Below are 15,450 nucleotides of genomic sequence, written 5' to 3'. Positions count from 1 at the left end.
TCTGTTACCTGTTGTCAATTGCGCGTCATGTTTGTTATTTGTAAACCGGCCTGCCGCTGGCCTCAACCTTCCTAGTAACCGCTGTGCCATACGCTATAGAACGTGTCGTGCAAAGGTCACGGCGGCACCCCTGAGGCGGCCGCTGCCCGTACGTTTAGGAGCCCATTGTGTTGACGTCATGACTGAACAAAGGTCACGGTAGGGGCTCTCCCGGCAGCCGGACGGTGACTCATACGTTAAGCTTGTCTCTCGCCGCGCCTGCGGGCATATTGGTAGTACTAGGGACGGCCAGCATGTGACCGCGGTTTTCGGCGACATTGTCAATTCGTTTCTCGACTCTGCTGTTCGCTACAAGACAATACACATAGAAAACGGCTCGGGCATTTGGAGAAGAGCGGCTACTCTGAGGCGAGGGAAGAACACGGAGATTCACACAAACGACCTGACTAGGTTGCACCGGCCACAGTCGACCGAGGTGGGCTTCCGCGCCCTTAAAGACGCCTCTGACTGGCCATTGCGCTGACACCCTGGTCGGACCACGGTCATTGATCGGACCCTGCCACTGGTTCGTGCTCAGGCTGCCTTAGCGGGTAGACCTGCTCGACCAGACGCCCCACTGGTGGGCGAGTGCTCGGTTCCGACTTTCACCGCCGGTCCAACAGCGTTCTGCTGGTTCCCGCCGATCCGGTTACGACACCGCAAGTGCCGTACCGACTCGGGCGTCCCAGGTGGGCGTAACGGTTACCACACCAGTTCGCGACCCCCAGGCTCTGTCAGCCGTCGTACGGCTCTCGGACGGACACTCTAATAGATCAGCCACAGATCAATAGGTTGTCACGGACCGTCCGTCCAGCCACGCGCTACCAGCGCAGTACGACAAGCCACCGATAGCATTTAAAATTGGTCCAGAAGAATTAGAAAGCCTCCAGTTCATTATGTGTCGCGCCATATATGTCTATTGACACACAAAGAAATTCAAACGAAAATTTCATTATTCTTTGAACTTGGTCGAGCGGTTTTATCAGTTCCCAGTGTTTAATGCACATGCAATATGCATATCTGGCATAGCTAATGAGCTGAGATCTCAAACGGATGGCAATCAAGCATGACATTTCAATACAAAACGACACGGTGATCTGTGTATTGCTCTACAAACGGTCATAAGTAGATAATTGCCCGAAGAGCTTTCATGCTCACACTGTTTTCTCTGACTCCCCCCCCCCCTCTCTCTCTCTCTCTCTCTCTCTCTCTCTCTCTCTCTCTCTCTCTCTCTCTCCTCACCCATGCCAGCGCGACCACTGGCGCCATGTCGCGGGGCTATAAGAGTGCGTCGGTGCCGGTGGGCGCGCCAGTCGTGGGAACGTCGGCGTCGTCGACGGCGCGGGCAGGTCACACACGGGGACGGGATGCCGTCGTGTCGGAGCAGCTCCCTGTCGCTGCTGGCCCTGGCGATGGTGGCCGGAGCGCGGGCCGCCTCCTTTCGACCGGACATCTCGAACGAGATAGTCGCCCAGCTGTCTAACGAACTCAGAGAGTATCCAGAGGCGCCGGAGGTAAGCGATCGAGTGCCTGGGGATCGAGTGCCTGTGGTGTGGTCTTTTGGTAGGCGAGCGAGCAATCGGTGGAGGGTTATCGAAGTGATGAGTGAATGCAAACTCCGTCCTCGATAACCTTAAAACACTTCAACCTAATGAGAAAAGTTTGAACGAAATATGTAGACCTTCCAGTAACAATAGGCATTACATTTTCACATCAACCATTAGAAATCAAAATCCTGCAAGACAGAAAACACTAGAAACTGCAATAGAAACAGTAGATACACATAAAGGGAACGAAGACAAACAAATGCATTTTAGATATTATTCTAATTCAAGGGTATAGAATATAGATGCAACATATTTTCAGTTTGAATATCCTACTAAGACAGTAGAGACTAAAGCCACCGCTTGCAGACAAATATGTACGAGTGCAAAACGCGTCTGTGCGTTCTCGACAACATGTGGGTGAACACCACTGCACGGCGCACGTGTCACGTGCAAAGTGAATAGATGTCAAGCTTATTTCCGTTGCAATAACTCATGGCCCATTTATCTGGGCCGACTGCTCCAAATCTTTGCATATTTAACGGGCACCCACCGGGCAGCGCAATGCCATTTCTCACGGTTAGGGTGCCACTATGCACGTGTGCAACTGCAGGGCCGCTCCTTTGTCTCGAGAACGTGCCGCTACATATGATCATAGTAGAAACCAGTTGTTAAAAATGAGAGGTCTGAGGTAGTTCTCTCAAGCTTTAAAAAGCTTTATACAGTATGTGAAGCAAGTTAATACTCCTATGTACATTCATGGTAGTGAAACTAAAGGGCGTCACTTTCCAAAAATGTGGTGGGTATCCAAGGACTAATTTGAGAATATCAATGTCATTCTTAGAATGCAAAGCCATAGGAATAGGGCTTATGTAGAAGTACGGAGGTTATTTTAGGGATCGGGCCCTGCCAGTAGCAGTCATTTATAAAACGACACCTATGCTAGGATGTATAATTGGAGCCGTAACCTTCTTACATAGCTGTAACGTAATACGTCAGTGAGATGGCTGCCATAAGACCAATATAATTGATTAGCCGTGTGAGGTACGTACGTGGTCCGTGTGTTCTTGGCTTGGGCCTTATCAGTACCTACTGAAGAACAGTGAGGCACTGCTACAAATCACTACTGATGCATCCTTTTTCTGTTCTGCACTGAAGCATAAGGTGCACGTTCATCTACGGAAAAACTGTTGATTGTGTTTCATGAATTATTCTGGCATGCACAAAATCGCGGTTTTAAGCGGTCATTTTGAAGTGCACCTATCAAGACAAAAATGAGCCAAATACGCCCCAATTTACATTATTTACTTATCATGCTCTTAACTGTTTGAAAATGAAATGGAGCGTTCCTGAAGTAAGTTATTGAAATGGGAACAAATTTGGCACCTCCTTTTTTTGTATTTTGCACGTGCAGTGGGGGTGCCTCACATAGATCAAGAGTATCTGACCTTTGGTAGAAGGGATGCAGCTACCCTACAAAAATTACCGCCAGACAATCGCCCAAGCGGCTGCTGAGATATGAGCCTCTCAAAATCACTACTTTTGCAGAACAGCCTGAACACCCTTGACTTTTCACGTGGCACGTGCCACGACGGTCACTGAGATGTATCAAAAGTAGTCAATTACGGGGCAGAAGGAATGGGGCTACCCAGCAAAAAAAGACCGCAGGCCAATCGGTCCAGCGGTTGCTGAGATACAAGCCTCTCAAAAGCGTTACAGGCCGGGCCGGGCTGGGTCGCTCATACTGAGATTTTTCCGTTATATTGAAAAGACTTCGCTTCGCTCGCTCGCTCGTAATCATTCAATTTTAAGCATCAATTCTATTATGAATGAATCGCTGAAAGCTTGCATAGTTGACATCGTATGTTTTGAGTGATCAAGCGAGGCCGGGAGATTATTGCCACATCGAATTAATTTTCGTCCCTGTGAATATTCATTTCCGAAATATTCTACAGAGATGCTACCTATTTGAATGTCGGAAACAACTATGCGTTTATGAAATTATAAACAATGTAACATTGTCCTAATCAATTTATATTTAAATAGCTGCAATCCTGGCTTAAATCCAGATTAATCTTAGTGCCAACTTGGCGCCAATTTTCAAAACCTCATCCGTTTGTATTTCCGACCGTCTGTCAGCGTCCACATCACCGCAGCTATACTCTGTTCCGTTTCAAGCTTGCAGTCGAAGTGCCCTGCTGAAAGCAGTGCGTGATTTCTGTACATACAGCTGTTACATTTTACGGCGCAAATTCTTGAGCGGAGGAGCGATCTGCCGTAGAAACTCCGACTGCAAGCTTGATATGGAACAGCCTATAGTGGCTCCGTTTCCGTTCGCAGAAGCGCGGCCTGATGACGTGCAGGAGGTCGGCCGTGTGCGGCCTGGTGCAGGCCAACGCGTGGGGCATCAACGCCGAAAAGTTTTGCGACTGTCCGGGCCGTCAGTCGTGCCCGCTGCTCTGGGACCCAGAGGATGGCCGCTCGGTGACACACGGCTCCAATCAGTATAAGGTCAGTCAGCTGTCACATGCGGTCCGGGGTCAACGCAATCATTTGGGTAAGGTCAGAGAACTTCCCATGACGTAAGAGAATCAGTGCTAGGTGAAGGGATGGAGCTGATTTGCACAAGAGTATTTACTCCTGTCAGTTCTTGGTACGAAAAGGCTAGACGTCATCCTCCGTCCTCTTTCGGGACAGGAATATGATCTTCGTCCCCGCGTTTCTGACAGGATTGTTGTGACCTTTGACCACGTTTCTTTCTAACGAGACTGTGAACTGAACTCTCGTTTCTGACACAACAGGAACCCTCGCTTCTGACCTCTATCCTCCTCTCTGACAGTGTTGTGACCTGTGACCTCCTCTCTGTCAGGGTTGTGACCCCTGCCCCGCCCTCTGGTCGCCAGTACTGCAGACAGGCGCCGACCCTGTCCGTCTGCTCGCCGGGCCAGCAGGCGATGACCGATGAGCTGGTCAGCTACCGGGACGAGCGGCTCTCGATGGCGCACCACGAGTTCATCCACTGCCGCTGTCCGGCCGGCCACCAGCTCAAACAGATCGACACACAGTGGAGCGAGACCGACAACAGTGACGTCATGGTCACCACCAAGGCCTGCACCAAGGTAGGCGCGACAGGTCACCGACTCACCACCAAAGCCTGCACCAAGATCGGTGCACCGATCCACTGCTTACAAATGAGGACGTGTTTTCATTGCTTAATTTGCTCTCTAATGAGATGCTTTATAAACAGCATGTTCTGTGATCATTCATTATGGGAAGCGCCGTAACTTCTAATTATGCAAGCTTATCATGAGGCATCGCAATTTATGATATGAGACACACCTGCTGTAGAATGACAATAAGGGGCGTGGAAATAGGTACAGACGGTGTAGATGACAAATGTATAATGACGGTGAGGGCTCTCGTTTCAACTATACTTATGTAAATCTCTTCAGCTAAAGAGCAATGTACTAATACTGGTAAGTTGAATGTTCTCTTATGCAAAATAAAGAATAATACCTACCGGTCACGATTTATTTGTGCGCCAGGTATTGCGGGCATTTATTCTTAGTGCTGTGAAGTAAGGGTTTGTTTTACCGACCGACAGCGGGCTCCAACAGTAGGTGTTCTCTCGTCCCTCGAGTTGTCCCAAACACAGACGACACTGGAGGTGGATCGTTGGTTGTTCGCAGATGCCGCAGTGCAGTCCCGGCCAGCACTGCAAGTTCGTCACTCAGAGCAGCGATAAGGCCAGCGAGGTGACTACCCTGGTGCAGGTCAACTGCGCATGCGCGCCCAGCCAGACCTGTCCGACGCGGACCGAGCACAAGATCGAGACGCAGGCGTTCGGACACGGCAGTCTGCACTCAATCCTGTGCCGGTAGGTCGGCGGGCCCTCAGCTCGACGGCCGGCCGCCGACGGGATGACCCCCGGCTGACCTGGTGACGTCAGCCGACCCAGCAGCTGACACGGTGACCTGTGATCGCAACTCGGCTCCTGAGGCCAGTAGCACAAGCTGGTCCGCCTTGCGAAGACCGTAAATGACACGGGCGAAACCTCATGCTCCCGTGTCGAGTGATCTCACGACGCTCACGACTTTGCATAAAAATAGAATTCGAGACGTAAACGTTTCAAAAGAAAGATTGGTCATGAGAGTGTTCTTCTCATCTTTTATTCCAGCTGTATTATCGTTAATTGGTTCGAAAAAATGACGCACTTAGTTGTCATCATACTTAAACTAAAATACTCAAGAACTATCAGTGCTTAACCCTAGAACGCCTAGGGGGGGGTTGTATCAACCCCCCCCCCCTGAGGTTTTTTCGAAGTGCACGCTAAACGGCTTGTCGTAGCGGGCTGAAATTTTCAATACCCTCTGGGGCAACCTTTGCGCATCTTTTGCCGAAAAAAAAATTGATTGGGTCATGTCAGGTCACGGAGTTATGACGTCATAAGAGGTACAGCCTCCGGCCGGATTTTCACAAACTGAGTGCCAACGCCCGAGGTTTCCTGCCGGTGGTACGGACATCGGTTGATGGATCGTGATGAAACTTCCCATGCATGTTGGGGCAAGTATTGGCTATCATATGGTATAAGAAATTTGACCGGGTCAGGTCAGGTCACGGAGCTATGACGTCACAAGAGGAACAGCGTCCGGTACTATTTTTGAAAAGCGCCCGAACCACTATTTTGCTAATTCTTGTCACCTCAATGGGAATATGCAGCAATATTAGCTTCTATAGGGAGCAAATGGACCTCCCAAATCCAAAAATACAATCAGATTTCAAAAATTTAAATTTTGATTTTTCGAATTTCTGCCGCCGACTGTGACCTTGCCGACTTCCGGCGCTCCCAACGCGCCATTTTTAGAGCTAGGGAAACGAAATACATACTAAACGATAGAGAATTAATCAAGGAACACGATAGTGAAGGTTTCAAGTCGATATCTGCCACCGTTTTGCCGCAATCGCCGCCGAAAGTTGAAAAAAGTATATTTTTCCGAAAATTTGACCTTTGACCGGTCAAAAGTAGGTCAAATGTTGACCTAGGACCAAAAAATATACCACCAATCGCGAGATCTCGTTGAGAGCAATCCGTTGGTTTTTTCCGCTAAGCTCTACGACCTTCCGTTTCGAAACGCCAGGGGGGGTCGTAACAACCCCCCCCCCCCTGGTCGTTCGTGTTATGAGAAATGGCCTAGTCGTGCGAGGGTTAATGACTAGGACGCTAATATGTAGATCAAGAGGTCGCCTGTACCATCATCATGACAACTGTATGGTGAGAGGCCTAATATAAATAGGTTTTGAGAGCTATACTGGCACGAGGCACCCATGTAGCTCATGCGATTGTGTATTCATGTCGCGCTTTTACTATATAAATATGATATTCATCGTTCCTAGAGGAAGTGTTATGTGTCAATACTTTCGATAAATAAGTGAAGCAAACCACTGATGATTTTTCAATGCGGCATTTGCTTTTGAGCTGCATTATTTAAAAAAGGAATGTTTCATGAATATTTGCAAGTTACAACGTATTTTAAATAAATGTTTGTTCGATGAAAGCAATATATGAAATTTTGGACCACCAGTTATTGTGAGAAACATCGTGCTTCGATCTTTAAAAAAACAGCGCTTTTTAGATCGATTCAGTAACCTTCAAGCAGCCGCACCACATTTTGAGATCAACACTTGGACAGGTCCATGTTATAGTACCTGTGCTACGGTGCGACTATATTTGGAACGGCCCTGACTACCCGTATTACGGTGGGACTATAACTGGAACGGCCCTGACTACCCGTGTTATGGGCAACTATAATTGGAACGGCCCTGACTACCCGTATTACAGTGGGACTGTAATTGTAACGGTCCTGATTAGTGACTTCCTCTGCTACGGTGCGACCAAAATCGGAACGGTCTTAACTTCCGGCATTATAGTGGGACTATAATTGGAACGGTCCTGTGCCACCGGGCGTGCCACGTGCACTTTGCGGGTGGATCCTCGTCAATAGGCTGAACGAATAAAAGCCTTTTCTCGAAAAGACATTTCAGTTGGTGGTGCGTGATGTAGCGTGCATCTTCATATGGCTGATCAGTGGCGGATCTAGGATTTGAGTTTAGGGGGGGGGGGCAAACATTGCGCCGCCAGGCAAGTCGGCGAGAATTTCAAACGTCCAGTCTTAGGAACAAAAAAAAAAACGAGCTACCCCTATTTTTCTCCTCGGATTTCGGGATTTTTTTGATTTTTTACATTTTTGTCAGCCCGGCCAAGCCAGGGCAGCGCAAAAAAAATTGCAGCCACCCTGACTCCGGGAGAAAGTTAGAGAATAGCTCACCGGCGCTATGGACGGTCCGTCCTCTACCTCCCGCATCACCTCGGCAAGACCTCGTCCGAAAGGTCCGCCCGCGCCGGTTCTCAAGGGCTTCTGTATCCGGAGACCGATAAGGGTCGCAGCAGCAGGTTCATGTGTAAATGCCCACGACCAAAGGCCACATCAGCGTACCTGCGATACTATATACGCAGTCAGGGTTGCCACGTAGTTACAGTTATTTCGTATTAACAGTTGTTTCCGGTAATAGAAAATGAGATCAGTCGATTAAGAATCCCAACAAGAAATAGACGAAGAACAGCGCATTTGTTTTCGGTCCTGCATTTATTGATGCAATTACAATGAACATTCCTTAACTTTGGGACTAAACTTTGCGAGCTAGCAAAATTATACAATAAGTGTTACTTTCGAGAGGAGATAAACGATACTTCTACAGACTACATAGGTGACCACAGCGCAACAGCCAAAGGAATTACACTGAACAGCGTTAAGTTCCCACAACATACTGAGCTTCTCCAACACCTCGCAAACCAAAAGCTCTGACTGAGCCTTTCTGTGTTTGTCCCCGTTAGATAACGGTATGGCTCATGAAAAAGCCGCGATTGGTAATCTTCTTTACGTTATTCCTCTCAGAAACCTATCTCACACTTGTTCTCAAAGGCACGCAGTACACCGTTCTTTCCACTGGCGGATCCAGGCGGGTGCCAGGGGTGCCAAAATCAGTAATCGGGGTGCCAAAACTGAGTTTGGCACCCCCTTTCGCTCCTCAGTCCTGCATACACATATGCAGCTCTTGTAGAGACTCTCGGACTTTGGCACCCTTTTGGCACCCCCTTTTGGAAATGGCTGTATCCGCCTCTGGACATAACTAATGTAGCCACAGTGGAAATGCTAGGTACTTATGTATATTTAGACCCACCAATATTTTTTTTTCAGCTCCTACACCCATGCTATCTAGCAATAAAATATTATGCAAACACTTCTTATATACCCATGCAAACCCACCACCGTCCAACCGCTCACCAGTGTGGTGACCCCTGACTAGAGGTGGCAAAATGTGGACCCGAGGACCCGGTCCAAAGAACCAGTCTGGACCCATACGGGTCCAGACCGGTTCCTGGAAATTTTCTGACGGGTCCAACCGGGTCCTACCATAAACTATACATCTTGCACACTACACATTATTACAAAATATGAAGTGAATTAAGTGAATGTTTCTTTGCACACAGTAGCTCATGAGTATTCCCAATTGGAAATAGGCTGTTTTACATGATGCAGCTGCCAACTAATGATACCTACAAGTAGTTTGTATTAATTGACTTTTGGGGAACGGGTCCAACTGGTTCCGATTCCAACTAAGACCGGGTCCGACTGGCTCCAGAAATGTCCAACCGGGTCTGGTTCGAGTCTGGTTCCCAAAATTTTCATCTTTTGCCACCTCTACCCCTGACCCCACTGGCGTCTGGCGGTCTGCTGTTGACGGTTTGTTTACTTGGTTCAAGGTTTCAATAAATCGCTTTATTTTTTTTTTTTTTGGTAGCAGTAGCAGTAGTTAGTAGCACTGCTGATGGATGATGGACTGACATTCATGGGGCGGAGGACTTTTTATCAGCTCACAACTTAATATCACGAATATGCCAACCTTCTAGTCCTCCATTTATTTCACATTTTCTTTTCAAACACCATATTTTTAGTATTCAAGTTGCAGTTTTTTTGGGGGGGGGCAAAAAGATATGTTTGCCCAGAGGTTTTCCGTTTAGGGGGGGGGGGGCAATTGCCCATTTTGCCCCAACGTAGATCCGCCACTGTGGCTGATGCAGGCGGTTGAGCTATCAACGCACTGCAGGGCGGCGCACGTTAATGTGTGGCATCGCTCATTGATGGCGTTCATAACATACCGCCTGTTCGATGCTGTGCCGCACTACGTGAGACGGTTTCCTCTAAGGCCCATATATGGCGTTCACAGCATACCGCCTGTTCGATGCTGTGCCGCACTACGCGAGGCAGCTTTTCCCCATCGCCCGTAGATGTCTCTGCCAACTGAGCGCCTGATGCATGCTGCGCCGCCGAGCATGTAGCCTGGCGGCGCAGCATGCATCAGGCGCTCAGTTGGCAGAGACATCTATGGGCGGTGGGGGAAAACTGTAGCGCGTAGTGCGGCACAGCATCGAACAGGCGGTATGCTATGAGCGTGATCTACTAGGTACTGTTGCTACTCGTCACATAGGCCCGGTGTGCGTGCTCGACTCCGCGGCACATAAAAGGTAAGCGCATAAGCAATCATTTTCTCATACGCCTATCTTGGACTGTCCCCGAACATCAAAGGAGCCGGTAGCTTCGACATCGGCGGCCGATGCCCGCCTGGTATTATCGGGTATAGGCCATAGGGGCACGCCAGCACGTTAGCCAACACATCACGAGCGTCAAAGTTCAATGGATTCATAACAGCATGAATTATTCATGCGTCGTAATGCAGTCTGAAGACAGTGCGAAAAGCATTTCAACGTCAAGACAAAGATGTTTTGGTCTCGAGTCGGTCACAACAAAAATCCAGACCTTCTTATTTTTCACCAGTTGCCACATGGGTATAAAACTTTTTCAAAGATGAGCAGCTTGGATTTCTGGAAAATAGCATGCAACAACAAAAACAAGCATCTTCCAGGGTTCTTTAGTTAAAAAAAAAACACACACACACAATTTTGGCTCGAGTCGGTCATAACCCGCGACCGCGAATATTGAACAGGAATGCAGAGGTGGTAATTTACTCCTAAGTAACGTAACTTATAGCACCGTTCTTTCCACAGCGTTAGTCAAGTAATATGCTTGAAACAAACGATACCTAATCCACCAGTATAACGCCTTTTGGGGCGACTAACGGAGCGAGCGAGAGGGTGAGCCTTGCACGTGCGAAATTTCGAGGGGGTACCTCCAGCTGACTTGTGCACGGCACCCTACTAACCGGTCTCTATCGATGTGCCAAATTTGAGCACAATCGGCCCAGCCGTTCTCGAGATCTGGGAGCGACACCCTGCACGTGCGCACGTGCAAACTGGGTCCCAACTGACTTGTGCACGGCACCCTACTAAACGGTCCCTAACTGTGTACCAAATTTGAGCGCAATCGGTCCAGCCGTTCTCGAGATCTGGAAACGAACCCTGCACGTGCGCACGTGCAGCAGCACCCCAACTCTGGCACATGAATATGCAGTGCCTAGTGGGTGCCTACCTACATGCCAACTTTCAGCGCAATCGGCCAAGTAGTTACCGAGATATTGCAACAATTACAAAACTAACACCTCTTCGTTTTGCACGTGGCACGTGCATAAGGGGTCACCCACATGCATCGGGAATAGTCCAATACTTGGTAGAAGGAATGAAGCTACCCTACAAAAATTACCGCATGTAAATCGGTCAAGTGGTTGCTGAGATATAAGCCTCGCAAAAGCGTCCGCACGGCCGGCCGGCCGCTCATACTCAGAAATTTCCGTTAATCTAAGGAAAGACTACGCTCGCTTCGCTCGCTCCGTAATAATCTGCATGGGTCTCATTGGAAAGAACGTGGCACATGTCCAATGGGGTTTTGCCCTTTGGAGATTCCCCTCGAGACACGTGCACTCAAAAACTATCGCGATATTCCGTTGAACGTGGCAAATGAATGGTTCGGTAAACTTGTAGGCTGTAACCACGCACAAGATAAATTTCATAACGGCTTACAGGAAGATTTCGAGACACAAGGAGCTTCAGAGCGACACGATAACGGCGAGAAAGCATATGGCGTTGGAGCGCCGAATCAGCCAATTGAACGATTGTCTTTTGATCCCACCAAAAAAAAAGATAAAAAATATTCTTTGCACAAACTTAAGTAGGTACAAGCTCCTCAAATAAAGACTGAAGGAGGAATTGCGGCATTCCATAATGGCCATCTTTTAAAGCCTTGGGTAATGTGCTCTCGGGCTGAAGATGTCTTTATCATCAAGGAGAAGGCTGAATATACCGATGATCTATAAACATACTCTGAATAAACCTATTGGGTTGCATAGAAGATATAAGAGAATGCAACTGCAACTGCAACTGCTGCACAAAAATGTCCAAGCCATCCTTCATAAGCCCTTCCAACTAATTCTTTCGCATTCCAGACGGAACCAAATCGACCTACGCCCGTGTGCATTTAGCTGATCGAGTCAAATAGGTATCTATTCTGAACTTTTCCAGAATGAACGCCTCAAAGTAGGTAGTTGTCAGTCACAATTTACGTGACGCCAGCTCATTTGTATCTGTAACAGTAGAAGGTACGCTGAGCCATGAATAACGCGGCGGTGCCGCATCGGCTGAGAGACACTGCTGAGACGGTAATGGTCTGACGCGGCTCTCCGCTCCCCCGCAAACGAGATGTCATCAGTCACCTGGATAGAGGTAAACCCGCGTCCCGCCAGCGACGACACATTTCCAAAAGGCTGATCGTAATATCAGCTACTCGGAGTATTCTAGTGTGGACTGCAGGGACAGCACCAATGCGCATGTAGCCGGCGAGTGAAAAAAGAAAGTGCGTACAGGAAGACAAATGACAGCGGGTATTTAGAAGAAAAAGGCTGCGCAGTGCGCACATTATGCATCGTACATTGTATAGGGGCACAACACGATACCGAAAGACTTATAAGAAACAGGACCCACAATCCACATTTTCGTTAAAGTGCAGAGGAACAGGATGACGGGCAATGCCAGGCGAATAACTCGAAATTCAAGTCGTAGCATCTAGTTATTCCGCAGAATGCAGGTAAAAATAATGCCTCGCCGTTGACGGAACTATGAAGTAACGTTTCTCATCTCTAAATGCACTTGATACGGTTTCAGGATGAACTCCTAGGTAGTATATTGGATGTCGGGATAAGCCACTAGGGCAGTCCAGGGTTCCAAAAATTCATACAATTACGTTTCGGCCGGCTGGTTGAGAAGATGTCACGCCGGATCTCGGAATTGGACGGCCAGTGACGGCGTCCACGTCGCCATGGACGTCTGCACGCCGATGGTGACCGGCAGCCGGTCGTCCCCGGGGCCGGCGCAGACAACACGCCGACAATCTAATTCCGGTCACCATCCTCTCCCGGGGGAGCGGCTCCATCTCCTGGCAGGGAGAGCGGGCCGGCCGGCGGGGGACGACCGGCCAGCAGGGGGAGGCTGGCGCCACCGCGCAGTCGCCGGCCCGACCGGTCGGGTTACGGCGCCCCTCCTCCACAGCGAACTAATGGCCTCCTCATCAGGCGATGGAGGGGGACCGGCCGGTGGTTACACACGGCCGGCCGCTCACATCCGGCCCTGTGGAGCGGAGGCGCGCCGCTGCCCGGCCCCCGCGCCATGGGCTTCCGGCGACGGTGCCGGAGACGGGTGACGTCACGATAAGTGACGGGTGACGTCACGACAAATGACGGGTGACGCAACGGGTATCGGGTGAGCGACTGTGACGCTGACACCCGCGCGGCCCGCCGAGCAGTCTGTCCAAAACACAGCCAGCGATAACAGACCCGCCCTGGTCCCGTAGGTCGTCCGAAGCAGCAGTGGGAAGGTCAGGAAAGCTTCGAGTCTGTTACAGGGTAGGGACTGTTTTGCTTGATAAAATTCTGACTATCAAAGAAAGTTGACGGGCATGCATCGCAAACAAATGCAACCATGCCATTGCCAACCAATGTAACCTAGTTTACATCCCAGCAACTTTGATTGCGACCAAAAGTAGGAAAAATTGCTTAGAGCTGTTTTACATAGCCTCGATGAAAAACAACATCCTTGAGAAAATGACAGGAAGGGCCTCGTGAGCGGTCGTCATGCGGGATATGATTGCAGACGTTCTTTAAACACGAAAGCCGAAAGTCTTTCTACTAATACCCTCATGGTCAAAAGGTGAAGCCGATTCTAATTTAACACGCGCAGTGGAAGGGGGGGGGCGGATTCCGCCCACCCCTCCTGTTTTTCGCCAATAACTCGCGCCGCAAACATAATATTAATGTGAAATTTTGGCTACCTGTCCAGAATTGAACTGCGGATCTTCTCGTGCAAGAAATAAGAAAATCGGGTCACAACTTTTCTAGTAGGGGAAAGTGGGTGTATTGCGCCCTCCTAACTAATTGCGCCCGCCCACATTCCCACGAATTCAATGGCATGTTCAGTATTTTGTTTTCGAAAACATTATTTTCACTACTGGATAGTTCCTTTTATGGCCCAAGCCCTCCGATGAAGCCAATCAGCAAGGCTCATTACGCCATCAAAGATATTACGGCGTATCCTTAGTTTTTTTTTGCAGCATTTTGAACCGTTGGCTATAAAAATAGGCGATACATGTGTGATTTTGAGAGTAATATTTGAAAAGAAAAATCCTTTTTTCATAATATTTCACTGAAACAGTAAGTTTCCTTCAGTATCTTTATGGTAACTTCTACGCTTTTATTAAAAAGTACCTCAATTCTAATTGCGCCCATGGTAATTGCGCCAGGGGGGCGCAAATAGAATAATGGTGTAGCCATTGTATCACGACAGTATGAATGCATCATTAACTGATTGCGATAAAGAAGGAGTTTTATGTCAGGCAGGGGAGCAACCCGCCATCGTCAGTCCAAAAATTATTTCTCTCGTCGAACTTATAATGTAGCTGCCATTTAGGCTATGAACTTGCGGTGTAATTGACGAAATACGGCATTTTTAGCATGGACTCAGGCGTGAGAGGTGACAGCTATGATACAAAGTTAGAACTGATGTCAAAAAAGTTGTCGAAACAATAAAAAATATTAACACGCGCAGTGGAGGGGGGGGACGGATTTCGCCCACCCCTCCTGTTTTTCGCCAATAACTCGCGCCGCAAACATAATATTAATGTGAAATTTCGGCTACCTGTCCAAAATTGAATTGCGGATCTTCTCGTGCAAGAAATAAGAAAATCGGTTCACAACTTTTCTAGTAATAGCGGTGTAAAGTCAAACATCCTGCCGCCGCGGCGGCGCGGCGGCGTGGCGGCCGGCACTAGCCGTTACGCGCCGCCTGAATTGTAGACTGTGCCGGGGCGGGACGGTTCCGTCTTTACATCGAGCTCCTTACCGCTGATTATATTAGATTCGCGTCAAATTCGGTGAGAAGACTGAAAAATGTACAGGCAATTATATGGTCAAAGAATTTCGAAAATCGGCCGGTAACAACTTGAGTTATGAGTGTGTAAACACAAAATTGTGATAGCCGCGTTTCCCGCGTCGACCGATCCCGCTTCAGGCGGCGACATCTTACCCTTAGCAGGCTTCTAGCCAGGCAGGGGCGTCGCCGACGGGGGGGTCGGGGGGGTCGTGACCCCCCCACTCTTGAAAACTGGGGGTGTCGACCCCCCACTTTTTGCGATGCTGAGTATGCTTTTTTAGCTTTTATGTCAGTGAAGCAGGCGTCAGCAACACCAACAAATACATCAGATTCAAAATCGCTTCAAGAGCTCCCTAAAGCCAATTAGCCAATTACCTAAAGGTCAATTAGCTGTGGGCGGGGAACACCAGCACAACAATGTTTTTAAGTAGCCCCCAT

At 48.8% G+C, this 15,450-nt stretch overlaps 1 protein-coding gene across 1 annotated transcript; it reads left to right on the top strand.

Annotated features, from left to right (window-relative positions):
* The first annotated feature begins 1,294 nt into the window (after window positions 1–1,294).
* LOC122382476 (U-scoloptoxin(11)-Sm5a-like) lies at window positions 1,295–5,726 on the top strand. Its single transcript, XM_043367851.1, has 4 exons — window positions 1,295–1,553; window positions 3,924–4,094; window positions 4,487–4,702; window positions 5,273–5,726. The coding sequence occupies exons 1-4, from the start codon at window positions 1,407–1,409 to the stop codon at window positions 5,462–5,464; spliced, it is 726 nt and encodes a 241-aa protein (XP_043223786.1). The 5' UTR covers window positions 1,295–1,406; the 3' UTR covers window positions 5,465–5,726.
* Window positions 5,727–15,450: the final 9,724 nt, after the last annotated feature.

This window comes from Amphibalanus amphitrite, unplaced genomic scaffold (assembly GCF_019059575.1).
Source record: "Amphibalanus amphitrite isolate SeventyFive unplaced genomic scaffold, NRLGWU_Aamphi_draft 000140F_arrow, whole genome shotgun sequence".
Lineage (NCBI taxonomy): Eukaryota > Metazoa > Arthropoda > Thecostraca > Balanomorpha > Balanidae > Amphibalanus > Amphibalanus amphitrite.
Note: the sequence above shows the minus strand (reverse complement) of the source record. Positions and strands in the feature narration are given on the sequence as shown.

Bases quoted from the DNA above. Each gene is read 5' to 3' on its own strand.
- LOC122382476 (XM_043367851.1), top strand. From the start codon at position 1,407: ATGCCGTCGTGTCGGAGCAGCTCCCTGTCGCTGCTGGCCCTGGCGATG. The intron at 1,554-3,923 runs GTAAGCGATCGA...TTCCGTTCGCAG, and splicing joins AGTATCCAGAGGCGCCGGAG to AAGCGCGGCCTGATGACGTG. The intron at 4,095-4,486 runs GTCAGTCAGCTG...TCTGGTCGCCAG, and splicing joins ACGGCTCCAATCAGTATAAG to TACTGCAGACAGGCGCCGAC.